The 25,664-nt window shown below is 53.2% G+C and overlaps 1 protein-coding gene across 2 annotated transcripts in view; it reads left to right on the top strand.

Moving 5' to 3' along the window:
• ELF4 (E74 like ETS transcription factor 4) overlaps positions 1–25,263 on the top strand; it is a 39,787-nt gene extending 14,524 nt beyond the window's left edge. For both annotated transcript variants that reach the window (XM_061407908.1, XM_061407909.1), the window contains exons 2-9: positions 10,633–10,912; positions 15,027–15,198; positions 15,597–15,689; positions 17,307–17,498; positions 18,277–18,360; positions 18,449–18,641; positions 19,306–19,683; positions 20,507–25,263. In XM_061407908.1, the coding sequence (XP_061263892.1) occupies positions 10,841–10,912; positions 15,027–15,198; positions 15,597–15,689; positions 17,307–17,498; positions 18,277–18,360; positions 18,449–18,641; positions 19,306–19,683; positions 20,507–21,311 (1,989 nt within the window). In that variant the 5' untranslated portion in view covers positions 10,633–10,840 and the 3' untranslated portion in view covers positions 21,312–25,263. The remainder of the gene's footprint in view (positions 1–10,632; positions 10,913–15,026; positions 15,199–15,596; positions 15,690–17,306; positions 17,499–18,276; positions 18,361–18,448; positions 18,642–19,305; positions 19,684–20,506) is intronic.
• The last annotated feature ends 401 nt before the right edge of the window (positions 25,264–25,664 follow it).

Raw genomic sequence — 25,664 nt, 5'->3', positions numbered from 1 at the left:
CTGGAAACAGGCTCCTAAGGTACAGGAATAGCGGCAGACTCCTTCATCACCAGAAACTTCATCACTCCTACTCCACAGTACTTATCCTCCACAAGGGCTCAACTCATCTCCATTTGGGTGCATCTTTGCCCAGGGAATTAGGTTTCACCTATCACATGGAGCCTGAAAGGGACTGGGACATGGGAAGCCTTAGTTGAAGGATCTTACAGGGGCTCTGAGCCTTCAACCCTGGGTGTAGAATTAGGACTCTGAGCAGATGGTCACCAGCATGGGCTGCATGGGAAGAGCACAGACATTGAGGTCACACAGACCTGGGTTTGAGTTCTGCCTCAATTCTTGACAGGCAGTGTGACACTGGTCATGTTACCTCATCTTTGCTAGGTCTCACTTGTGCTGTTTGTAAAATGGAACTATTAAAACAGGATTACTACCAAAATACATGTAACTGAAAACAAAGTTCAAAGACCACAGTAGTTGGAAGTAAACCTGGCTTCAAACCTGGGCTCTGCCAGTGACTAGCTACTTTGGGATGTTGTAAGAATGAAAACAGATAGCCTATGGAAAGTGCCTGGCGTGACATCAAGCCCACGCTCATACTCAGTAGATGTAAATCTGTGTTGTCCTGTCTCCCTGTAATGGTTACTCTTTGGTCCCCTGCCCCAGAAGCAGAGGAAGCAGCCTGGAGTGATATCCGAGGGCACAAAAGGAAAACCTTGCCTGCTTTAAACAAGTACCCATGCCCCCCTGCCCCTCCCGCCACAGGTCCACGGCCGAGGCCACGGCGGCCACACCCACCACCCTGGGCCCAGCCCTAGCTCAGATTGGTGCCAACCCCGCAAGCACTGGCCCTCAGCTGGCAGCGATCTCAAGCGCTTCCACCTCCTCCGCCCAGTCAGATGTGCTTTCCAAACACGTGCCACCAGTTCTGAGTTGGGCTCGTAACCAAGCCCTGGCCCTGGGTTTGCACTGCAGATGTAGGGAGGGGCTGGCAGGGGCCCAGGTGCACATCCAGATGTTGTCTCTGACGCTTCCTTGGCATCTTCCATACCAGCTGTGAAGCAGTATTCACTCCAACTCGCGGGGCGGAGCAGGCAGTCCCCTCACAGGCAATGGGTCCTATGGCAGGGGTGCTGGCTCTTTCTGGCCCTGGAAGCATAGAGGGAGAGGGCAGAGGGCAAAGCCAGATTGCTGTCTTGACAGGAGGCCTGCTTGGTCTGGACTCTTGGTCAAAAGCCCAAGAAGATGATCTCTCAGAGCCGAGAGAGGTAGCAAGACCATCTTCCAATCCATTTTTGTTTGTCTTCTCAGAGCCACCATTTCTATGGGTCTCCTTAGCTCTGCTCACTGCTACTTGAACCTCATGGAACAGTATTACCACAGGGGGCTGAGGTGGTTGCATCTACCCACTATGAGGACCTCATCCCAAGCACTGAGGCTTCTAGAACCATTGTCATGTACTTCTAACCTGTCTTCAGGAGAACTAACAACTGGGCAGACGTGCAGAGCCTCAGGCAGCTACTGCTCCTCTGACCCATGGCCTTGGGTCACCTGCCCTGGTCCCTTGTGGGCATCCAGCCCCACTGCTAGGAGCAGCACCTTGCAAAGGCAACTGGGAGGCATTTCCAAGTAGAAGTCACCACACCAAATCAGCAGTGGCTATGGAATGTGATAGCTTCCTGTTCCATCACCTAGAAAATGCCACCACCCTTGACTCACCCTTGACTCAATACTTTGCTCTCCATTTTTGCCTCTGTCCCTCAGTGCTAGGGACAAAATCATGCAAAGTTACGATGTGCCATTCATTTCAGTGTCACCTGCTCCTCTGAAATAACCCCTGTGGTTGGCCTGGTTTCCCCAGGCATTCTTGCTTCAACACATCTCCCCATGTGAAGCCGCCCAGGGCTAGCCCTCAGCCCAGGTGGACATTGACCTCAGCATTTACAGCCCAGTCTTTTACCCAGCAGGCGCACTCTGCTCCCGGAGGTGATCACCAGGTGAAGTGATGAGCTCACGTCTATGTATCTGCTAACAGGAGAGGGTTTATGGAGGCAGCTCCACCTCCCACCCAGGTCCTGGCTCTCCTGGCCCAAGCAGGGTAGCAGAAGAGCTGCTGGGGCGTCCCCTTGTGTAGACAACTGTCTCCTCAGCCTTCCTGTGAGGGATCGTCCCCACTCACTCGCAGGGCCCCTCCCTTCTCTGCACTCTCTGACCTGTGTGGGGCAGGGGCGGGGCTGGGAGGGCCAGCAGGCCCTGAAGGGGAAACTGCTGAAACCCCTGGGACAGGAAGTGGCAGAGAGGGGCTGTTTCCTCTGGTAGAGCAGGGGTGCGGAGAGGGCTGGCCCTGTCTCCTGCCTGTCTGCTATGGGCTCTGGGAGCCAAGGAGAGCTGAGAGTCCCTCTCTCCCTTCCTCTACCCACCCCTACCCCCGCAGTAGAAGCTCCTGGACCACTGAGGTAGGGGTGCTTCCTCAGAGGAGGCCGTCTTCATTTTACAGGGAGAAGAATTCAGAGAGAAGGGCAGCAGAAGGGAAGGGTCGGGGGGGTGCAGGTGGGTATAAATGAGGGGACCCACATGGTAGGGAAAACCACAGCTGAGGAGGGGCGCCTTCTGTGAGGTCTTGTCCTGAGAGAAAATGATCAGAATGGTGCCTGCTCAAAAGTATGTGAGTTGGACATGCAGGACACTGCTGAGTCTCTAAATCACAGGGCCAGAAAGGGCCTGAGGCCATGCCGGCCAACACCCCCCACCCCCCCCCCCACCCCCCCTTGTTGTGTGGCTGAGGAAACTGAGATCCACAAAGCAAAAGTGACTTACTCAAGGTCACATCATGGGCCAGAACATTCTGATGAAAATCTAGAGTTTGTATTTGATGTTCCACGGCTCCCTCCAGGCACCTCTGAGTCTGTGACATTCTTTTCTGAAAGGAACTTGATGAATGTATTCCCTCTGAAGGGGAGTGAAGCCTTTAGTCCAGGAGTCAGCAAACTTTTCTTTCAAAGGACCACACAGTAAATCATGTAGGCTTTATGGCCCATGGGAACTCTGTCACAACAACTCATGATGCAAAACCCACCCAGACAACACATAAACGAATGCGTGTAGCTGCGTGTCAATAAAACTTTCTTTGTGGACACTGAAATTTGAACTTCATATAATACTCCTGTGGCATGAAATATCATTCTTCTTTTGACTTTTTCCCCCCAATCATTAAAACAAAGTGTAAAAACCATCCTTAGCTCACCAACCACACAAAAACAGATGGTGGCGTGAATTTAGCACATAAAGCATGAAGAAGAGGAGGTGGTGAGGGAGGTGAGCCTTCGTCAGGTGAGGGGAGAGCAGGTAAAGCTTTGAACAGGATGTGATATTTGTAGTGCCGGATGGGAATCGGAGCTGCAGAAATTGAGGAAGGGCATATTGGGCCTGGGGGATGGTGTGAACAAAGGCGCGGAGGTGGGGAAATAATTGCAAGAGTTAACTGTGTTCTGCACACGTGTGGCCTGGTTGTTGTTTGCCAGCCCTGAGTCTCGGGCTGCTGTCTGTCACCGGAGGAAAGGGTTGGCTCTTTTGAGGCTGCCTAGAGACAATGAGGAGGAGAGGAAGAAAGGTCACCTAGGAGTCACAGCGACTAGCTGTGTGACCTTGAGCAAGTCACTTCTTCCTCAAGAACCCTGCAGCCAGATGACAGGAAGGATGGATGCGCTGATCTTTCAGGGCCTTTTTAACTTTCACATCCTGAGACTGAATCAAGGAGAGGCTTTCAGTCGTGTGGGGAGGAGTCCTAGGAGCTCACAGTGACACCGGGGCTCAAGCTGCCCTCCCTGCCTGCCCACCCCCACCCGTGGGCTCTTTTCCACCTTATCCTTTGTGCACAGGATGCTGGACTGCCCCTTGCTTCTGCTCACCTGGAAAGTGGCCCGCAGGGGAAGGAGGCATTTGGAAGAAAGCAGGTCTCAACCTGGAGCTGCCCCTCCCAACTGGGGGAGCCCTCGATCTGAGCGGGGAGCCTCTGCATTTGTTTCTAGGACACATGCTGGCAGGGACCTCAACAAAGAACACTGTCCCTCCAATAAAAGATATCTGACTTAATATCCTGTTGGTATCTACTCACAGATTGCCCCAGCTTCTAAAAAAAACCACTAGTAACTTTAATTAGTCTCTGGTCAGTGTGTCTGTCCGCGCCCCGCCCCGCCGCCATGGATCAGGTAGACTTCCTAGGGGCAGGGGTCGGATGGCAGAGCATCTTCCGTTCAGCACATGTGGCTTTCCTGCCACAGTGTTCGGAATGCAAACCTCACCAGGCCAGGCCTGTTCCTCTGGCCACTGAAGGCTCATGGAAACTCCTCCTGCCAGGGGATGTGTGTAGATGTGTGTGTTTAGCAGAAAATGACTCTCTGGGCTGTCTTTTGTTCCATCATTAATCCTGGTTTTTTTAAGATCACCCCAACTTCAAAATGTCCGAACTGAACTCATGTTCTTACCATACTTCCTGCCTTAATCTCTGTCTTTTTACCATTCTCATGGGAAGAACTGGCTGCAACCTTGGGGTCTCTACAAGTCTATATGACCCCACCCTCTGTCATTTTATCCCTTCAGGGTGGACCTGGGAGTCACCTCCTTGGTTCCCTCCTTGGTTCCAGCCACCCATCTGGTCCCCTTCCATCTCCTCCACTCAGTCAGATCAAACTGATCTTCCTAGAAAACTGCTTGTTTTGTGCCCCTGCCTTGCTCAAGAATCAACCGTGACTTTGAGTTGCTTTCTGGATCGAGGCCTATGCACTCATCCTCCTGATTTCCCTGTGGTCCCCCCACCAGCCAATCTCATACATACCCTCCCCATAGTCAAACTTGTTTCTGCTCTCTACCATGTTTGATAATTGTTGGTTATGTCCCCCTCAGTGTCCATTTCATCCCACTACCTCCATTTCCCTTTCTTCCTGTCCATCTAGGTAGAGATATCATGAATGCTTAATGCATGACCTCAGCCTGAAAGACACAAATCTGACCCGGAAATCTAAAAACACACTTGGAATGTAACAGAGCTTTCACCTATGTTAACTTGCTGGCTTTCCACGACGACCCTTTGTGCTAGGGAGAGTGTCCCCATTTCACAGAGGAAGAAGGTGACCTACCTAAGCCCCAAGGCAAAGCTTCTCGCCTGTGCCCTTACGGTTTGCAGAAACTTCTGAGGTCTTCACCTAGGCTGTTGCTGGCAGTGCGCCCCCCTGGGGATTCAGGAGCTGCCTCAGACTTGGCTTTGGCCTTGTTCCTGCAGCCTGTCCTCCCCATCACTGACTTGTTCTCTTCCCCTTCCCAGAGTACTCCGCCTCCTCCTGGTTCCTGGAGCTCTGGAGATGAGGGTGTGGTGGCTGCAGGCACCTCCAGGGGGTGCTGTTTCAGCTTTCTCAGGCCAGGCCCCTGGGAGTCAGGGCAGCTGAGAAAATAGGTTCCCTTTGACATAACCCTTCCCCCACCTCTCCTTCCCTACTGGGGCTTCTGTAGTGCTCTTCTTGCCACATAACCACAACCCAGAGGGCTGGGGCCGGGTGGAGGTGGTGAGGACAGGGGACTGGGAGCACCCCTCCAACCACAGCTGCCTGTCCCTCCTGCAAGGCCCCCAACCTTAGCAAAGGAGCCAGCCCCCTCCAAGGCGACAGCTGGCAGCCTGCAGCCCACCCTATGTTCTAGAGCCATGGGGGCACTTCTGGGAGCTTAATGGGGTCCCCAGTCCCCTTTGGTCTCTGGGAGGTCACCTGGAACTTGTCATCTGAATGAGTGTGTTTTAATTTTCAAAGCACTTTCCCACCACCATCTTCATTCACCCAAGACAGGCTGGTGAGCCCCTACTAGGCCTGGATTCCCCTCAGCCCTCACCCACTTTAAGGATGACAGAAAGCACAGCTCAGAAAGATGGCTGACTTCTCTGTGGGCCCACCTCTTGTTGGGATGCAGCCGGGAGAAGGCTGGTGGGTCTCCTGGAGAAAGAGGAGCATGCGTCACTGTGCTTGCAGCCTGGAGCCTTAACTGCCCCTCCATGGGGCCAGCTGTGGGGCTGGGAAGGCAGGAGCAAGCTTGCAGCTGAGAAAGGGCAGGGACAGTGGGAGAAGAGCTCCAGGCCTGCCCCACCGTGAGAGCTCTGACAAACCCTACAAGGAATCAGGCAGTGACCGAGGGCCAAGGAAGGAAACTGGGTTTCTTGTAAATGAGCACAGAGAAACCCCAATCAACAGAGCTTGCAAAACATTTATTTTTTTCCCTCCCTCTTCCTGATTTCATCTCAGATGGAGGGGGTGGTAGAAGGCAGGAATAGAGGAGAAGAAGCTGACAAAATCGCTGTGGCAAGGCCCCCTTCACTGGGCATTTTGCTCAAGGAGGGGGGTTCGGCTGGCTGATTGGAGTCCAGCCCTAGTTGGACCAAGATTGTAGGGGAGTCCCACACTCGGGCTACTTCTGCTTGGTCCATGGCTACAGACTGGACCCCTGGGTCTGAACTTCTGTCTCTTAAACACACGCCACTGATCACGTGGTGCCGCGTGCAAATATGCTGCTTGATGACTATTAGCCGGAGGAGGGGCTGTTTTTAAGTGGAGGGTACAGCTATTCCTGGGGTAGTTTCCACTTTGTTTGTGGTTGTGGGGGAGGGGTGTTGAGGGAGTGGGAAATGGCATGAAGGAAATTGTCACTTCCTTTCCAGAGAATTCCAGAAAGGTTTCAGGGAGGACGGGGTATTTCAGGAGTGAGGGCTGGCTGTGAGAGGACGAGGAACGTGAGAACGCTGCTCTGCGGGCCTGGCTGACCATCTGGCCCCCATGTTTGCTGGCGTGTGTGAAAATGCCACGGGTGTTATTAGCGATTCTGTGAGAGCCATTGGCTCGGCTGAGCGGCTGTAGATTTAAACTTGCTCCACGGAGACTGCGGACGTGGCTTTCACATTGGGGCTGTTTCCTGTGGAGGAGGCCCCAATGGGTGAGTGCTGGACACCGCTTGACGTGTTCCAGTGACAGCCCCAGAGAGGGTCTGAAGGGGGCCCAGCTGTGATGACGCAGAAACAGCCCAAACCACTTCTATTTTGCTATTTTGGTTTTGAAATGCAGTCACAACCACAGAGAGCCAGAGGTGTGCATTTGCAAGCCCGGGATGTGGGCGCCCTCGCTTGCTTGCTCCCTCCTGTGGTGTGCCTGCACACACACGTTCACACACACACGTTCAGTAGCTGGGGCCAGCCATATGCTCTCACAGAGGCTTTGCTTTCAGCCCAAGCAAGACAGGCCCTGGGAGCCAGGGATACTGCAGTGGCCTCAAAGGGAGCAGAACTCTTGCCACTCTGGGCGTGGACTTTGACTGGAGCCAGCTTTGAGCTTTGCAATGAAGGGGTGGGGTGGGAGGATCTCAGCACCAGTTACTACGGGTTACCAGGTGAGCCCAGGGTCCTTGTGGACCTCCCTAGCCCCCCACTCGCCGATAAGGCAGTGTCCAGGCCTCTAGGCAGCTGAATCTGTGTTCCAGAGCGTCTCTGAGGACGCCAGAGAGGGGAGCCCCTGTGTGGGCCTCTCTGGCCTCCAGCAGGGCGGGCCTTCTGTGCTGGTGGCTTCTTTGGTTTCAGGTTCCTGGGAGAGGGAGGTTATTTTGAGGGACTTGGGGGAGAGTGAGTGAACATGCAAATGACTGCTCCCCACCTCTCACTTTCAAATCCTCAAACATCTGAAGGGGGAAGGGTGAAACCTTCTGGACTGGAAGGTTCCATAAGGGTGAAGGGAGAGTTTTCTTAGCCTTGACCAAGAGAGTAGGACAGCCAATCCCGCCCTACACACACACACACACACACACACACACACACACACAGTTCACCTTAGGTTCAGACTTGAAGAATCCTGAATTTGGATACTGAGATATGCTGATACTTAAAGAAGGCAACTGGATTTGCCTTTCTTTTATTTCAAATCTCTCTTTGCATTGATGGCTAAGGGCTCCATCCAGTCTAGTGCAGAGCTGCCTTCCCTCTCCTACCACACCCCCCTAGCAGAGTGGGCCCTGGGGGCTCACCCCTACGATGCATGGGCCACATACACATTCTGCTCTGGCATGCTCTCCCTGGGAAGCAAGAGGATTTTGAGTTTTCCATGTCAGGGGGCTGGGTGGTGGTGGCCGCTAGGCCCCGCCCCAGCCCACTTCACCACAGCCAGCCTCTGCCAGCCGGCAGCAGCTAGTATTAGCTCGAGCTTGCCATTCTCATGAAGGCAGGCCTGGAGGAGGAGGAACCAACGACTGTGCTTGTGGCTCTGCTGGCCCGACCAGGACCAAAGCCCTTTGACACACAGAGGCTCTCACGCACTTGTCCCCACACCCGGCACATACATATATATCTGCAGTGTGCTCGCACACCCACAGGGAACTCCCTCCCCAACTCCCGCTCCTGGTTGTAAATTACCGTGCAAAAATACACAGACATAGCACACACACAGGGCACAAGTTTCTCTCTTTCCTGTAAGCTAGACCACTGGACACCCACCCCACACCCAGCATACACATGCGTATACTCACAGGCCAGAGAACACACCCCACCTCACTGGTACCAATTGACCAGTGTCATTCATTCATGTGATCGTTCCACCAACACACATTGGGCATCTACCACATGCTAAGCTTCATCAGTGAGCAGCACCAGCGTCCCTGCCCTCAGCGAAGCTGCTTTCTAATGGGGGAGGTAAGGAAGGCGCCCAGAAGTTCCCCAGGCAGAGAGCTCACAAACTTCACAAACACTGATCTGCGAAGAGAAGCCAGAGCGATGAGCAAACCTGCAGGGAAAGGCCATGGTGGAATGACCTTGGAGGGAGAGGGGCAGACACAGGAGTTTCATGTTTAGACAAAGTGGGATTAGGTGAAAGTGATCACCTTTCATTTGATTAGTATGAGAACGCTTCCTGGGGGCAGACAGCCGGCCTGTGGGAGGGCGGGAGCTGCGGAATGCAGGCCTTGGGGCGCTTTGGCTGGGGGAGACAGACCTTCCAAGCATAAATGGCCCTGGAAGGCCTCTCTGGGAGGCCACAGACACCCGGTCACGTGGGTCATGTGCAGGTGGGGTGGGGGTGGGCGTCGGTGGTGGAAGGCCATCCTAGCCTCGCTGTGCTGGGCCTCTCGTTCACCCGAAGGGAAACTCAGACCTGCCAGGTTGATTCGAATGACTTAAAGTTTTTTGGTTGGGGGTGGGTGGCAAGGTGTGGGGGTGAGTGTGGGGGTGGGGAGAGGGCGGAGCCAGCCCTGTGGGCTAACGGAAAGGAAGTGGAAGAGGCCTGGGTGTCTTCTGTGGGGGAGAGTGGTCATCTGGGAGGGTCATCCGTGGTCCCCCTCCCTTTCCTCCCCTTTGCCCCTCTCTGAAGTTCCTCATTTCTTCCTGGGCCAGGAGGAGGTTTTGCCACCCTGGCACTGGCAAAGGAGTGCCAAGGAGGCAGGGGTCTAGTGTGTGGCTCCTCTGGTGCATGGAGCTGGTTCTTCAGGTGCTCGTGATTGAACCAAGCTGATCATAGGCCTGCCACACCAACACACATGTGGACACCACACAAAGCCAAACCCTCGAGGCCAGAGCCATGGTACCTGGAGATGGAGAAGCCTGAGTGTTAGGGTGGAGACGCTGAGAATGCTTTGGTGGGAGGGGCGTGGGAGGGGAGCTGGGGCTTTGGGAGCCAGGCCGGGGTGCGGCGCCGACGACTTGAGAAGGGCAGGGAGCACAGGAAACAATCAGAGGCCCAGTGCCATGTGAGCGCCGGAGGTGCAGGCTATGAGTGCCAGAGGCATTCTGGGAGAGGAGAGACATGTGGGCTGCAGCAGACAGATTTCCTGGAAAAGGGGGCCCTGAGCTGGCCCTGGAGGATGGGGAAGGTTCCTGTGGGCCCCTCCCCCAGCTGGGGCTCTCCCAGGGTGACAGTTCACTCTTGAAACTGAAACCAAAGCTAAACCAAGAGCCCAAGCCACATACAGCACAGAGGCCATTGTGCCTGGCATCCCCAGCAGGTGGTGGTGGCTGGGTGGTGACTAGAGCAGGGCATGTGGCCCCCCCCCGGCCCTCTGACATCAGGCTCTCTGGAGGCGTGGCCGAGTCTGAGAGTGCCATCCGCTGTCACTGGCCCTGACAACACAACCCTTATAGTGAGAGATCACTTCCTCTGTGGAGTCTGCCCTTCAGAACTAAGCGGCCCCTACTCCCGAGGTGGACCAAGTCAGGCAGAGTCTAGAAGACCATCCTGTGTACCCAGATATCCCCACCCCAGATCCTTCACAGGGGTCCTTTCCCCAGCCAAGGGAATTGTAGGGTTCTTCACGCTCCATCCACAAGGCCACTTGGGCTGCCCTGGCTTCCCCTATGGCCACACCCTGGGGATTAATCTTCAGGGTGGAGAGTGCACCAAGTCTCGCTGTGTCTCATCTTGTCCACATGGGGCAGTAAGTGAGGGAGACTACGTATCTTTGGGGTCCGCTCAGGTGTAGGTCCCCGTGACCCAGACTGGCACCAAGGCTCAGCCCTTCTGTTCCCACTGTCTTCCCCTTTTCCTGCTGTCCCTCTTCTGGCAGTCTGTCCTGGGAACAGGACCCAAGGAAGGTGACTGGCTCACTGCCCCATCTCTCCCTTCTCCATAGGTCGCTCCTGTGCTTGGCCCAGCCCAGCATGCAGCCTTGAACCTGGGTTAGGCCACCGCCTACTCCAGTTCTCTACGGCCCCTATTGTACTGTGACTCAAGGAGTAGGTGCTAGGCTCAAGGTATCTGAATAGCATCTTTTCATCAAGGAAACACCGCGGCTCCAGTGGGCCCTGCAGGCCCCACAGTCAGCTCTCTGAGGAGACAGCATGGCTGTTGCCCTGCAGCCCAGTGACCTGATCTTTGAGTTTGCAAGCAACGGAATGGATGACATCCACCAGGTATGGCCCCAGAGAACAGAGCCTGGTCAGCCGGCACAGATGATCAGATAGATAAAGACAGGCAGGCAGATAGCCAGTAAGCTGGCCGGCTGGCTAGCTACCAGTCAGCAAACACTGATCAAGCACCTACTAGGTTCAAGGCATGGCGGCTGTGGGCCAGGCAGACTGTGCCATCAGCTAGTCCCATGTGGCCAGGCAGTAGTCATCGGGCGGTCACTTAGTGAGCTGGTTTGGCCAACATGCAATTATAGGGCACGCGTAGTTTCCAAGTCAGCCAAGTAGCTGCTATGCACACTAGCTGATCTGTCAATCAGCAACGGGGGGCTGAGTGCACACGTGTACACTGACCTCCGTGTGCGTTCTCTGGCCACTTCACCCCATGTCACAGTGAGAAAGGTGCTGAGACAACCACACAGTAGGACGGAGAAATGCCAGCTGGCACTGCAGGGTACAGTCCATCCCCTGGCACCTTCAGACTCCTGTCCTGGCATGGTGGTCAGGCCCTTCCATAACCATCTTTTCAACCACCATCTAAGGATTCAGAATAAACTGGAAATTGGGTCCTCTGGTCGGAGGAAATTGGGAACTAGGACAGAGTTCTGGCACTCAGGCCTCTGCTGCTCCATACCTTGCCCAGCACCCTCCTTCCACACACTGGAGAAGAGGAGGCAGCCAGGTACTGCAGAAGGAAGGGGGGATTAGTGGTCCGAAGCCCTGAGTTCTCATCCCAGTGTGGCCACAGTGTCCCCTGGGCAAGACCTGTCCCCTGCCCTACCTGGCTGCCATCTCCCCATCTTCATCAAGAGGAGACCCAGCTGGATCATCTCCAAGGGCACCCCAGCCTAGTTCTGATGCGGTCTCTCTCAGATCCCTGTGAGGACAGGAAACTTCGTCCCATCTCTAGTGACCAGCCAAAGGCTGCCCCCTAGTGGTCTTGGAGCACACGGTGCTTTCTGTCCTGCTAGATGTTAACCTAAAGTGGCTCAGTTTATCCAACACCTCTGGCGTGCCTAGCCTCCTGAAACAAGGGAAGAAAAATCTAACCTTACCTGGGTTCTCAGTGTGGCTAGTCATCTTTTACTTGTTTCTAGACCACTCAGCAATTCTTTCTATTCTTCCTAGAAGCTGCTCTTCATAGAAGCTGTTCTTACCTCCTGAACCCACAGCTGCCCCTCCACCCTCTGAGACAGCCTCTTCTCCAATCCACAGAGGAGCTCAAAGCCAAGGATGCCCTCACTTTCCCTCCTCCCTCCCTCTTAGCAACAACATCACCTGTTCTTATTTCCTTTCTGCTGGCCTGGGAGAAAGAAGTGGCCCTCTTCCTTCCAAGGGCAACACCTACCCTGGGGCTTAATCTCTTCTCTCCTGCTGCCTTCCAGACCTCACACCATCCTTCACCTCCTCTCTCTCTTGTGTCTTTCACACCTCGCAGACCTCAACCTAGAACATCTTCATGTCCCCCTAACCCTAAGAGAAACCCTCCCTCCCTTCTGCCCACCTCTTTAACATACCGCCTCCTTAGCGCTGTTCTTCTCCCCAGTGTGACCTCCATCATCTGGGTTTACGTTCTCACCTCCCTTCTCTCACTGTTTTTAGGATACACTTTTTGTTGCAAAATACAGTATGAATATAAAACAGATAACCTGTAATTGAAAAGAATCTGAAAATATATATTTTTTAAGAATAACTATAAAATTAACACTCATTAACTCACCACCCAGGTTAAGAAATTAAATGTTACCAGTCTCCTAGGGGGCTTCCCTGGTGGTTCAGATGGTAAAGAATCCACCTTTAAAGCAGGACCTGGGTTTGATCCCTGGGTTGGGAAGATCCCTTGGAGAAGTGCATGACAACCCACTCCAGTATTCTTGCCTGGAGAATTCCATGGACAGAGGAACCTGGTGGGCTACAGTCCATGGGGTCACAAAGAGTCAGACATGACTGGACGACTAACACTACAATAGTCTCCTCGGAGTCCCTGATGCCTAAAGCACATAATCAGAACCTACTGTATGCCAGACTCTGTTCTAAGTGCTTTATGTACATTGATCCATTTAAACAACCATATGTGGTCAATAATATGATCACCCCAGTTTTATAAAGGAGGAAACAGATGCACAGAAAGGTATCTTGCCCAAGATCACACTGCTCATAAATGGCAGAATTTGGTCTCAGACCCAGGCAGTCTGGCTCTAGATCAGCATGGTCCAGTAGAGTTTTCTGATATTCTAGAAGTGCTCTTAGCTTCCCTGGTGGCTCAGACGGTAAAGCGTCTGCCTGCAATATGAGAGAATTGGGTTCAATCCCTTGGTCGGGAAGATCCCCTGGAGAAGGAAATGGCAACCCACTTCAGTACTCTTGCCTGGAAAATTCCATGGACGGAGGAGTCTGGTGGGCTACAGTCCATGGGATCACAAAGAGTTGGACATGACTGAGCAATTTCACTAGATTTGTGCTGTCCAGTATGGGGCCATGTGGCTATGGAGCACTTGAACTATGGCTGATGCAACTGAAGGACTGAATTTTAATCTTGAAAAACTTTATATTTACACTTAAATAGTCACCAGTGGCTAGCGGCTACTGTGTTGGACAGACAGCTCTAAAGTGAAGTGAAGTTGTGGAGTCGCTCAGTTGTGTCCCACTCTTTGGGATCCCATAGACTATAGTCTACCAGGCTTCTCTGTCCATGGGATTTTCCAGGCAAGAGTACTGGAGTGGGTTGCCATTTCCTTCTCCAGGGGATCTTCCTGACCCAGGGATCGAACCCAGGTGTCCTGCATTGCAGGCAGACACTTTACCCTCTGAGCCACCAGGGAAGCCCACAGACAGCTCTAAACTCTGGCCTTAATCACTATACCCACCTGCCTGTCTCCGTCCATCCGTCCTCTCTGAGACCCCAGCACTCCCCTGAAACTGCTCTAGCCAGGTGACTGGCCAGCAGCCAAACGCAAAGGCAGTTTCATCAATTTTTATTCTTCTGGATCCTTCAGGAACATTAGGTAAAACTCAGCATTCTCATTCCTTTTTCATGAAGAAAGAATTAATAGCCCCATGAAAGAAAATTCAGAAAAGTAGAAAGGGAAAAAAAAATCACCTGCAGTCCCACAACCAAAATATAATTCTTATGAACATTCCAGTACATTTCCTTCTATAATTTTTAAACAACAGTTGGAATCACACTTATTTTTAAAATTTACCTTTGTTTGATTTTAGAATAACTATGTCCTCTGGGGGTCAAATTCTCATCCTGATGATTTTACCCACTCTCAGTGATGAGCTCATGGATACATATTTTTGACTCCTTCATAGGTATCTCCATTTTAAATATCTCAGCGGTACCTCCAACTGACCATATTCAGACACTTGCTCCCTTATCTTTCTCCAAAAACCTGCTCCTCTTCCTTCTGGCTTCCCCCTTAACAAGAACAGTACCCCCATGCGCCCACCAAATCAAGCCAGAAATCGGAACCCTCTCCCCCATCCAGGCCCTTACCTTTAAAAAAAAAAAAAAAAAGATTAATTTTGTTTTATTTATTTGGCTGCATCAGGCCTTAGTTGTGGTGCATGGGCTCTAAAGCTCGAGGGCTTAGTTGCCCGACTAGGGTGGATCCTTAATCACTGGAGCACCAGGGAATTCCCAGCCCTTAACTTTCTATGTCTCTAATTCCTCTGTTCTTCCATCTTCATTCCTACTCTCATCACAAACTGAGCCCTAAGATGTTCATGATCTGAGCCCTTCACCCTGGTACCCAACCCTGAGCATAGGTTGAGTCCCTCAGCTGGCTGTAGATTGAGCCCCTTGCCCTTGACATTGACAAATCCTTTCCCACTGGTTTCAGAATGAGCCTAACTAACCCTGGCCACAGCTTAACCCATAGCTGTAACCAGTTAAAACTGCCTGCCCTTGGTTGAGTGAAGGTGGTACAGAGCTAACCCATTTCTACCAATAAAGACCCCACTAGTGAGTTTGGACCCAGAGCAATGTCATGCCCTACAAAGGACAGCCCCTGAGGGATCCAAGAGTTAGGAATTGCAAGAAGGGCCAGATTCTGGTATGGGGGGCTTCCTGGGAGAGGCGGGTGGGCCTTGAACCGGATCGCTGTCTTCTCCGTAGCTAGAAGATCCCTCCGTGTTTCCAGCTGTGATTGTGGAGCAAGTTCCCTACCCCGAATTACTGCATCTGTACTCAGGCCTGGAGCTGGATGACGTTCACAATGGCATCATAACAGATGGGACATTATGCATGACACAGGATCAGATCTTGGAGGGCAGTTTTTTGCTGGCAGGTCTGTTTCCTTCCTGGGCAGGGAAGGTGTGGAGGAGGGAGGGGTTCTGTCTTCAGGTAACAGTAGCCCACAGAGGCTTCTCGTGACCCCATGCAGCCAGGAGCAAGGCCCCCAGTAGTTGGAAATTAGACGGGGTGACTAGGATAAGCAGAAGGTAGTACCACTGTAGAGAGGAGAAAGCCACCTAAATGGATCCATGATCTCCTGAGATGCAGTGGAAGAGTGAGGGGAGACCACCTCTGCTGGGATGGGTGTAGAGAAAGGTGGAGAATCAGGGTGGGAGGCACGCTGCTACCTTCCCGGCTGCCCCTGGGCTCCTTAGCCTCGTTCTGGCGGCACCCACTGCCCTATGTCCTGAGGGAATTTTCTTCTCTCCCAACCATGGAACCTGGCACCAGATGACAATGAAACCACCTCACAAACCGTGTCAACCCCTGAAGTCTTGCTCAACGTCGAGTCTCCTAACAACATCCTGGATGACAAGCAGATCTGTGAGTTTGAACTGTGGCGCCTCAACTCGCGGCAACACAAAATTCCATTTTAAAGTATCACATCTGTGTATTGGACTCTCAGGGGCCTGTGTGTGCCGGCTAATGCACCCACACCACCCTATACCTGTTAACATGCTCTTGAGCTGTGAGTGGAGTGGGATGGGGCAGAATGGCCCCTGCGGATGAGGAAGAAGATGGAGTGACTTTTTGTAACTCTTTATAAAAATAACCAGGTTGACTGGTTATTTTTTCCAATTTTTAAATTACAGTAAAATACGCATAGGGCTTCCCTGGTGGCTTGGTGGTAAAGAATCTGCCTCCTAATGCAGGAGACACAGGTTTTGACCCCTGGGTCAGGAAGATCCCCTGGAGGAGGAAATGGCAACCCACTCCAGTATTCTTGCTTGGAGAATCCCATGGACAGAGGAGCCTGGTGAGCTATATAGTCCATAGGGTCACAAAGAGTCAGACATGGCTGAGCGACTGAACAACAAACTACACATAACATAAAATGAACCACCTTAACCATCTTTCAGTGTTTGGGTCTGTGGTATTAAGTACATTTGTTATGTTGTGCAGCCACCATCATCCTCTCCAGAACTCTGCATTTTGCAAAACCTGAAGTCTGTTCCCATGAAACACTAACTCCTTATTCCCCCTTCCCCTCAGCCCCTGGCCACCACCACTCTACTTTATATCTCAATGAATTTGACTCCTCTTGGGGCCTCAGATGAGCTGAAGTATACAGTATTTGTTTTTTGCGGGGACTGGCTTATTGGTCCGTCCACGTGTAGCATGTGTCAGAACTTCCTTGTTTAAGGCAGAATGCTATTGGCCAGGGTAACGTCAGGCCGCTCTGCTGTCTCGCTGAGCTCCCAGGATGACTGTGCCAGATGCGGCTTAGTTAGAAATGTACCGGGCTGGAGCCTCCTCATCCCTTCCCTGTTCTAGGAGGTTGGCCCCTACCTCCTGCGATGGCCCCTGAGGCAGGCTCTTCCCCCAGCAAATACCCCCATCCAGGCATCTGCCATGACTCTACAGGAAGATTCCTGGCTCCAACTGACCTTCGAAGGAGGTGCTGGGATACAGGGTGGCAAAAAAGCCATGAAGCTGCAGGTTCCAATTCCTCATCCCACCTCTGGCACTAATTTTCACTCAGGATTCAACAGATATTTACTGAGGACCCTCACATACCAGGCATATGTGACCAAGTTGCTGTGTGACCCTGGGCACATGCCCTGCCATCTCTGGGTCTCAGTCTCCTCATCAGGGCTAAACGAAGTCTAAGGGCCCTTCTGCTTGTAAAATGAGTAGACGACTAAATGAAGGTGGCCCTTTCCCCGGGTGTCACCTGGAACTTCCCACCACCAGCGGCGGGCTGCACATGTGCATGCTGTGATTGGGGCCAGCTTGTGCCCACAGCTCTGCAGATGTTTCCTCTCCTCGTGCCGTGAGACACAGGAGGCATTTTCAGGTGTGTCCTGTGTCTGGGGCTGTGGGGAATGACGCTTCGCCCCCACCCCCACCCCCCAGGAACCCACTGTTCTCTTGAGCACGGGGAGACCACACTCCTACCGTGCCCTGGACCCATGCCACCTCAGGCCTTTCTTCTTGCAGTCAGCACCTCCGAAATGCTTCCAGAGCCAGACCCTGCTCCAGCCATGACACTGCCCAACTACCTGTTTCCTGTCTCTGAGCCTGACGCCCTGAACAGGGCTGGTAACACTGGTGACCAGGAGGAGAACTGTCTGGAGGAGAAGGTCCCCAGAGAAGAGAGCGCTAAGAAGACTGGAAAATCCAAGAAGAGAAGTAAGATAGGGGGGGAGAGAGTGTGTGTGTGTTTCCTCAAGGGGCTGGGCAGTAGGAGAGGGCTCAGGGAGACCACGGCTAGAGGTGAGTCCCATGCTTTACAGACATGTTCAGAGCATAGCTCTCTGGTGTGGCAGAGACAGATGGAAAGTCCTCCCTTCTGGAAAGCTGGGCCTCATCAGGTAGCTTGCCTAAAGCCTGACATTTTCCAGGCTACTCCTGTCTGCCCAGCAGATATGTAAATGCTTATTAGCAAGCCCATGACCTCAGTGGATTAAATCCTGCACTGAGTGTTCAGACACCAGCCTTGGCCCCCTGGCCAGTTCCTGCCCTCTGGGGGCCTCTGCCTCTGCTCTTAGCTTCCTTCTTAGAGCTTACGGAGCCGAGACCGTATATGGTAGAGGACTTTGGGCTTTCCCAAGCCCCATGTTATTGATTTACTCAGATGATGGCTGGTCGATACTGCCGTGTCAGTGTGGCAACCAAAGCCTGGTGCCACACTTATCTGCACAACAGGCACACCTTCAGATGCCATTTTGTTTCAAAAATTAGGCAAGGCAGATTCTGTGCTTCTAAAGGTGACTCATTGGCAAGCACTCCGTGGCCCCTCATTGTTTGGGGCCTGAAATGCAGGAGGGCCCTTGGGGGGTGGAGCTACCTGAGTGCGATGCCTCTTCCTTGTCGCCGGGTGCCCCTCAGTTGGTAAGCGCCTGGGCCCTCTGTCTCGGGAGCCCTTCCCTGTAGCCTCAGCTCACTCCCACCTTCCCCCCACCCTCAGTCCGGAAGACCAAGGGCAACCGCAGTACCTCACCTGTCACTGACCTCAGCATCCCTATTCGGAAGAAATCGAAGGATGGCAAAGGTACAGCAGGGAGGCGGGTGAGGTGGGAAGGGAGCCGGCAGGGGTGGGTGGGGTCTGGGCACCCCATCACCACCCTGCTGCTCTGCAGGCAGCACCATCTACCTGTGGGAATTCCTCCTCGCACTTCTGCAAGACCGGAACACCTGCCCCAAGTACATCAAGTGGACCCAGCGAGAGAAAGGCATCTTCAAGCTGGTGGATTCTAAGGCAGTGTCCAAGCTGTGGGGGAAGCAGAAGAACAAGCCTGACATGAACTATGAGACAATGGGCCGGGCACTCAGGTAGGAGCCCCTGCCCGGAGGGGTCCCCAAGCTTCTTCCTTTGTCCCAGGAGCCCCTCGCTAAGGGGCCTCCAACTTTCCCTGGAAAGATCAGGCTCTGTGTGGGTGATGAGTAAGTACCTTGCTCCTCCTGCATGGGTCACCTAGACACTCTTCTGAGGCGCAAATTCCTGGGCCCATCCCCACAAGTCTCCTGTGACTCTCCCGTTTGCTTACCCCCCAGCCCGTTTCCCAGGTCCTATCTGGGAGGGACAGTCCTCTTCTTGTGTTTCTGTCCTAGCCTTTTCTCTTTTTAGAGTGGAAAGAGAATTTCAGGGCCTCCCCATCCCCAAGAAGGGCTTCCTTCACATTCTGCAAGCCAGGGACCAAGGAAGATGGGTCTGACTTACCCACAGTCGGTCTCTCAGGCTGGGGGATGGCTGAACCCCCATCCTCCACCCCCTCCCATCCTTCACTCACCCCATCCTCTGCCCCAAAGCAGCATGAGGGTCAGCATTGGAAATCCCCTTTCATGGACCCTTTGAGTCATCAGAGGGAGATCTCAGAAACTTCATAAAAGCCTTCTAAGTCCAAAGTGTCCCTTCCCTTGCTCAGGGCGCCCATCTGCATCCCCCCACCGGTCCTGGAGGGCACTATGTCCCTGACACTCCCTGCTCTTCACCCAGATATTACTACCAACGAGGCATCCTGGCCAAAGTGGAAGGGCAGAGGCTGGTGTACCAGTTTAAGGAGATGCCCAAGGACCTGGTGGTGATCGAAGACGAGGATGAGAGAAGCGAGGTCACAGCCACATCCCCTCAGGCCTCTGCTCCCTCCACCTCCTCTGGTGGCAGCTCCCGGAGAGCCAGTTCCCGGGTCTCGTCTAGAGCTGCCCCGCAGGGCAAGGGTGACACTTCCTGGGAAAAGCCGAAGGTGCAGCACGTTGGTCTCCAGCCATCTGCGAGTCTGGAATTGGGACTGTCTATAGACGAAGAGATCCCCACTACCTCCGCCATGCTTGTCTCTCCACCAGAGAGCCAGGCCAAAGTCACCAAAGCTGTGAGGTAAGGGCGCCCAGGTCGTTCTAAGTCTTCCCCTAGGGATGGGGACATTTTCAGCTTCTTGCAAAGTTGTGCTCTGTCTCTGACTCCTGGGACCCTCACAGCATCCCTGGGAATCCAATGGGACACTCGTGGCTTAAAAGAGGGAAAGGTGACTTGACTGAGGTCACACACCAAAATAACAAATGGCCAAGCCAGTCCTTGACCTGGGGCATCTTCTGTTGCCAGCTGGGGCTACTCCTGTTACCCCAGGGTGCTCCTCAAGAACCTCCTCTCCTGGGCACATCCCCACAAGTCTCCTCTACTCCAGAAAAGGGGTAACAGAGAACGTGCCATTCTGCCTTCCTCAGGCCCTACCAAGCCCACCAGGAAAGCTCTTGTTACTAATTGTCCACACTAAGGTCCCTCCAATTTTCCCTGAAAAGTTTGGCCTTTGTCTGGGTTATACGTGTGTACCTGTTACTATGCTGATGTGGGCCACGGGGATGCTCTTCTGAAGAGGGATGTCAGTGCACTGCAGTGGTGATGAACACAGTGGAGGCAGAAAGCCTAGGTGTGTCCCTGTTGCTGGCTGTGTGGTCTAGGGCAAGTTACATAACCTCTCTGTGCCTCTTTCCTCATGCAGGAAAATCAGATTGTTAATCTTATTCAACTCATGGGCTGATCAGAAGATGGAGTGAGATCCCACATGCGAACCATTTAAATGATCCCTGACCCAAGCTAAGGGCCCAACAAACAGTGGCTGAAACACCTTCTGCCCCATTCCCCCAGTGCCCTCCTTCCACACCTCCTCCCTGAACCAAATGTGCTTTCTGCTTCTCCTCAGTACTTCTGCCGTGCCCAGCAGCATCCACCTAGGAGTGGCCCCCGTCAGGTCGGGCTCGGCCCTGACCCTGCAGACCATCCCGCTGACCACAGTGCTGACCAACGGGCCTCCTGCCAGTACTACTGCTTCAACCCAGCTCGTTCTCCAGAGTGTTCCACCTGCTTCCACCTTCAAGGACACCTTCACTCTGCAGACCTCCTTCCCCCTGAACACCAGTTTCCAAGAGAACCAGGTGGCAGCACCAGGGGCTCCACTGATTCTCAGCGGCCTCCCCCAGCTTCTGGCTGGGGCCAACCGTCCGACCAATCCGGCACCACCCTCAGTCATGGGAGCTGGCCCAGCGGGGCCCAGCTCTCAGGCCCCTGGGACTGTCATTGCGGCCTTCATCAGAACTTCCGGTGCCACCACAGCCCCTGGGGTCAAGGAGGGGCCACTGAGGCCCTCGTCCTATGTGCAGGGCATGATGACTGGGGCCCCCATGGAGGGCCTGCTGGTTTCTGAAGAGACCCTCAGGGAACTCCTGAGGGAGCAGGCTCACCTTCAGCCACTTCCAAGCCAGGTAGTTTCAAGGGCTTCCCACAATCCGAGCCTTCTGGGAAACCAGACTTTGTCTCCTCCCAGCCGCCCCACTGTTGGGCTGACCCCAGTGGCTGAACTTGAGCTCTCCTCGAGCTCAGGGTCCCTGTTTACGGCTGAGCCTAATGTAAGCACACCTGGGAGCCTGCTGACTAGATCCCCAACCCCAGCCTCCATCTCCCCATTCAACCCCACTTCCCTCATTAAGATGGAGCCTCATGACATGTAAATGAAGGGGGTCAGGGGGAAATGTGACTGCCAGGCAAAGTTGAGCAGCATTTGTACACGGACTTCCTCTAAGAGAGACTGACTGAAGTAGTACACCAGCCCTTACATTTCAGCAGGGTGTCAATACACCAGACCCCCATGCCACCCCTGCTTGGTGTCACCATGGCCAAGACAGGCCCAGTTGGAGCATCCCTGGTGTCAGACCATGGCTTTTAAGAGTACTAGGGGATATGCTCTTGTAGGGGTAATGGGCTGACTTCCTGATGGAGGCAAACCTGAGATGTTTGTAACCAGGGCTGGGGTAGGGGCTTCATGAGAAGAGTCTTTTTACCTGGCTGTATTCCACCATCTTCGTTCCCTCTGCAGAGTATTTACTATGCCATATGTGAATATCTCTGTATGTATTTGTGTGTACTTGTGCGTCTTCTTTGGTGAGGATGGGGGTGTAGCTGTGAGGTCTTCAAGGGTGTGTGTCTCTCTGGAGGTCAGCCACAGAGATGGGGAGTTTTTTGTTTGGAGGGAAAGCATTCTCCAGTTCCCTTTGTACAAGCCAAGATTTGTTCTGAGACTATGGGGTACAGGTTTGAGCCCCCAAATCTGGAGAGATGTCACAGAGCTGGGGTAGGTCTGGGGAGGAGAGCTTTGATGGGTGTGTTTGTTGGGGAAGACGGAATTGTAGGGGACAAGGAGAAAGCCATGTGGGATAAAACCCTGAAGAGAGGGAAGGAATTCAGCCCTGTGGAGCAGCCCCACAGGCTAGACCGAGGTCTTCTTGGGCTCAGCCTCATTGCCCACCAGTCATTTGCTAGCAGGCCAAATCCTTAATCTCCCCAGAGTGTTTTGTGCCCCTCCAGGGTTAGACTCAGCCACAAGGTCCCCAGGGGAAGGGGGCTAAATAATGGATGTTTGCACCCAGGGCTTGGGCTGTAATTCTAGCCTTCACGGCCACCCTGCTCTGCATCCCAAATCCTGGCTTCCGTCTTGGTTAATTTCGCCCCTGCCATCCATTGCTGGCAGGCGGTGCAGGGGACGTCGGGTAACCACATGCTCGGGGTCTGCCTCCGTCCCTGCTCGTGCCTCCTTGCTGGTCAGCCTGCTTTCTATTCCCCTCACAGATCTGCCCACGTACCCACTCCCTCTATGGCTGCAGTAGACCTCCTCCAGTGGGCCGAGGTCCTTGACGGCCAGCCTTCTCACTTCACCCTGACTCCTCCTCCACGAAGATGGGGCCTGAACCTGTGAGCTCCTGTCCTTTCTGTCCTTCCGCATGCCTTCCTCCCACCTTTCCTCTTTCTGAGAAGGGGGTCAGCCAGTTATCTCTTAAAGTCCACCCCTCGGCAGGGGGCCTTGATCCCCTCCCCTCTCTCTTCTGTGAATTTGCCTTTGTCTCTCCTGCCAGGTTTGGGAGCAAGGCTGAGAGCTCTACTATGTCAGCCTCAGAAACAGCGATAGGATCTGGTAAATGTGGTTACTGTGAATTGGTGCCTCAGGACCCTTGCTGTGTCCTTGACACAAAACCAGCCACTTGATCTCACTACCTCCCCTGGTTGCCCTTCTCTCTCTCTCCTTCTGGTCACTGCCAAGCCCATTATCATGCTCTGTCACCTCTTGTTCTCCCCCTTCTCCACCCTGGGAGGGAACCATGTATGGTTGTGCGGGTATATTTCTTACATGTCTCCAGCACTTGGCATTAATGTCCCTTTTTCTAATAAAATCAGCTTATGATGACAGCTTCCTGGTGGTGGAGAGCAAAACATCTTGAGAAAGGGTCACCTTTGAAAACAACTTTACACAAAGGTGCCACATGGGTTAGGAGTGGCCCTGCCCCCTCACCTGAACCCCATAGGACTCTTCATCTGAAGTCACTGATACCCTGGAGATGATGTCAAATTTCTTCTTCATAGTTCTTGGCCCCTTGTAAGTCCTCACAGCACATGACACTACTTCCCCTTCCTCTGTCACCCTCTCTGTGCCCTTTCTAGCTCCACATCTACATTCACTGTGGGCACCCCTCGAGCCTCAGCCATCCTCCTGGCTCCAGTGAGGCTCTTCAGGTTGGGTATGGAATCTAGAGGCCCAGCCCCTACTCTTCTCAGCTTCTGGCTCACATTTCTCCTGGATAGTTCTACCTAGATGATTGTCAGACCCTCAAAGATTGTCCCTCTATCAAAAATGGATTTTTGGAAGTCTTCCAACACACAAAACCATTCCAGACAAAAAGGCCGTCATGACTTGCCTATTTCTGTTATTGTCCTGACCTTCTAAGCTTGACATTTCAGAGCCATCTGCTGGCCACATTCACTTGACCCTGACCCTTACTTGTTGCCTCAAGTCCGGTGTGGTTTGCCACGTCTCTCCAATCCAGCCATTCTTCCACACTTGAGCCTCCAGCCTTGTTCAGCCTCCCCCAGAGCTTATCCCCTTCCCTGGACATATCAGCAGTCCCCCAGTGTGATCTGAGTCACCCCCTCCAACCTGCCAGGGCACCAGCTCTATTCTTCCTCTGCCAAAAAGTCTCCTGGGGCTTCTCACTGCCTACAAATGGGGGTAATACTCAAAATCCTTAACTTCCAATCTGTTCTTAGTGGCTGGGCATTAACCCTTTATTGTCTGACTCACAAGGCAATCCAGGGGCCCTGGAGGAGGGATTTGGGAGCACTTGATGGCTCAGGGCAGTTGTTCCAGGAGTATTTTGCACTTTACCATCACGTCCTAGCCTACTTCCCCATTTACCTCCCACTGCTCCCCTGACCCCTTGTATTGCTCCAGTCAAACGGATGGATTCACTAACCTTTGCACCTGCTTCTGTTGCAGTTGCCTCCCTCTGTACTTTTACTTTTCTTGCTTCTGCTCAACCATAATGCTCTTCCCACCCCGCTGCTGCTGCTGCTGCTAAGTCACTTCAGTCATGTCCAGTTAAGCCTATGCGACCCCATGGACTGCAGCCTACCAGGCTCCTCCATCCATGGGATTTTCCAGGCAAGAGTACTGGAGTGGGGTGCCATTGCCTTCTCCGTCCCACCCCGCTAGTACTCATCAAATTATACCCATCCTTCAAGGCTCAGTTCATAGACACTGCCTCCCCAGACCAGCCTACCCTTAAGTGAGTTCATTCGAAATATGTTGCAAGTGCCATTCTTTGGTAACTGACTGTGAGCAGCCTGTGACATCGCCTCTATAATAATGACAAACTGTTACTTAAATCTTCAATGGCCTGGACTTATGTAGTCTCCCCAGTTAGTGTGTTACCTTCTGAGGGGAGTGGGACTGTCGCCCGTAGCAGGGCACACTACGAAGCATCTAGTGAGCGTCAACGGACGGTTACTGATTGAGCTGGGGAGAGAGGGGGACCAAAGTGAGGTAGGTGACCTCCGACCTCCCCTCTGCACAGACACTCACCCCGGGTGCTCCACTGCCCAGGGCCGGCCCTCCCTGGCTCAGTGCCCTCATGGTACCCCCACCCCACCCCTGGCCTTAGCACCCAAGAGTTGTTACTACTTTGAACATCCCCTGCCTCTCAAGAAACTTCCCTGTCCAGTTTCTTTCCTATTCAAAGTGTTAAATTAGCTAAGCTGATAAACTAACCTGTGCTGACGTAGTTATGGGAGAGGGCTAGAGGAGAGCCTCAGGAGAAAGGTTCATTTCAACCAGGGTCGTGTAGCAACAGCGCCCCTGCCTTTGCAATAGTTTGATGGAGTCAAGAGACTGGCTCCTCACCCCCAACAGCTGATGCATTACTCCCTCCTCTGAGCTCCCACAGCACTTTGTATATACCTCTTATTGTAGCACTTAGCACATGGTAGCGCCTTAGCTATGTGTTTATGTATGTTTCCCCTCCAATAGACTGTGAGCTCCTCAAGGACAGGGACTGTGTGTTAGTCACTGATGTATCCCCAGCGCCTAGCACAGTGCCTGGCACACAGTAGGTGCTCAATAAATGTTTATTAAAAGAATGAATGGGTCCTGTTTCTAATCATGAGATTCCAGCGCTATACTAAGGCAGGCCAGAGAGGCCGGGAAAGGACACCCACACGGGGCCTACCACGGCTTTCGACCCCTCATAGAGCATGGCAGGCAGCTGCCTCCCTTGCCCATGTCTGCGGCCACCCCAGGACAACAGGAGCCCAAGGCTGCTTCCAGCAGTGCCTTGCTGTCACTAGGTGCCCGGGGCGGCTCTGAACTGCCCTTCGCTGCTGCCTTCTTCCTGGGACAGACTCATCGCTATTTCCTCATACCTGGGTGAAAATGTCACTTGAGTGGTGGAAATGTCAGCCCCGGTAGGAGGGACAGAACAAGAAGTGATTCTCACGATCGTCGTTCCTCTGACCCCATCATGTATTTTTAAAGAGGCGGT

Source organism: Bos javanicus, chromosome X (assembly GCF_032452875.1).
Source record: "Bos javanicus breed banteng chromosome X, ARS-OSU_banteng_1.0, whole genome shotgun sequence".
Taxonomy (NCBI): domain Eukaryota; kingdom Metazoa; phylum Chordata; class Mammalia; order Artiodactyla; family Bovidae; genus Bos; species Bos javanicus.
Note: the sequence above shows the minus strand (reverse complement) of the source record. Positions and strands in the feature narration are given on the sequence as shown.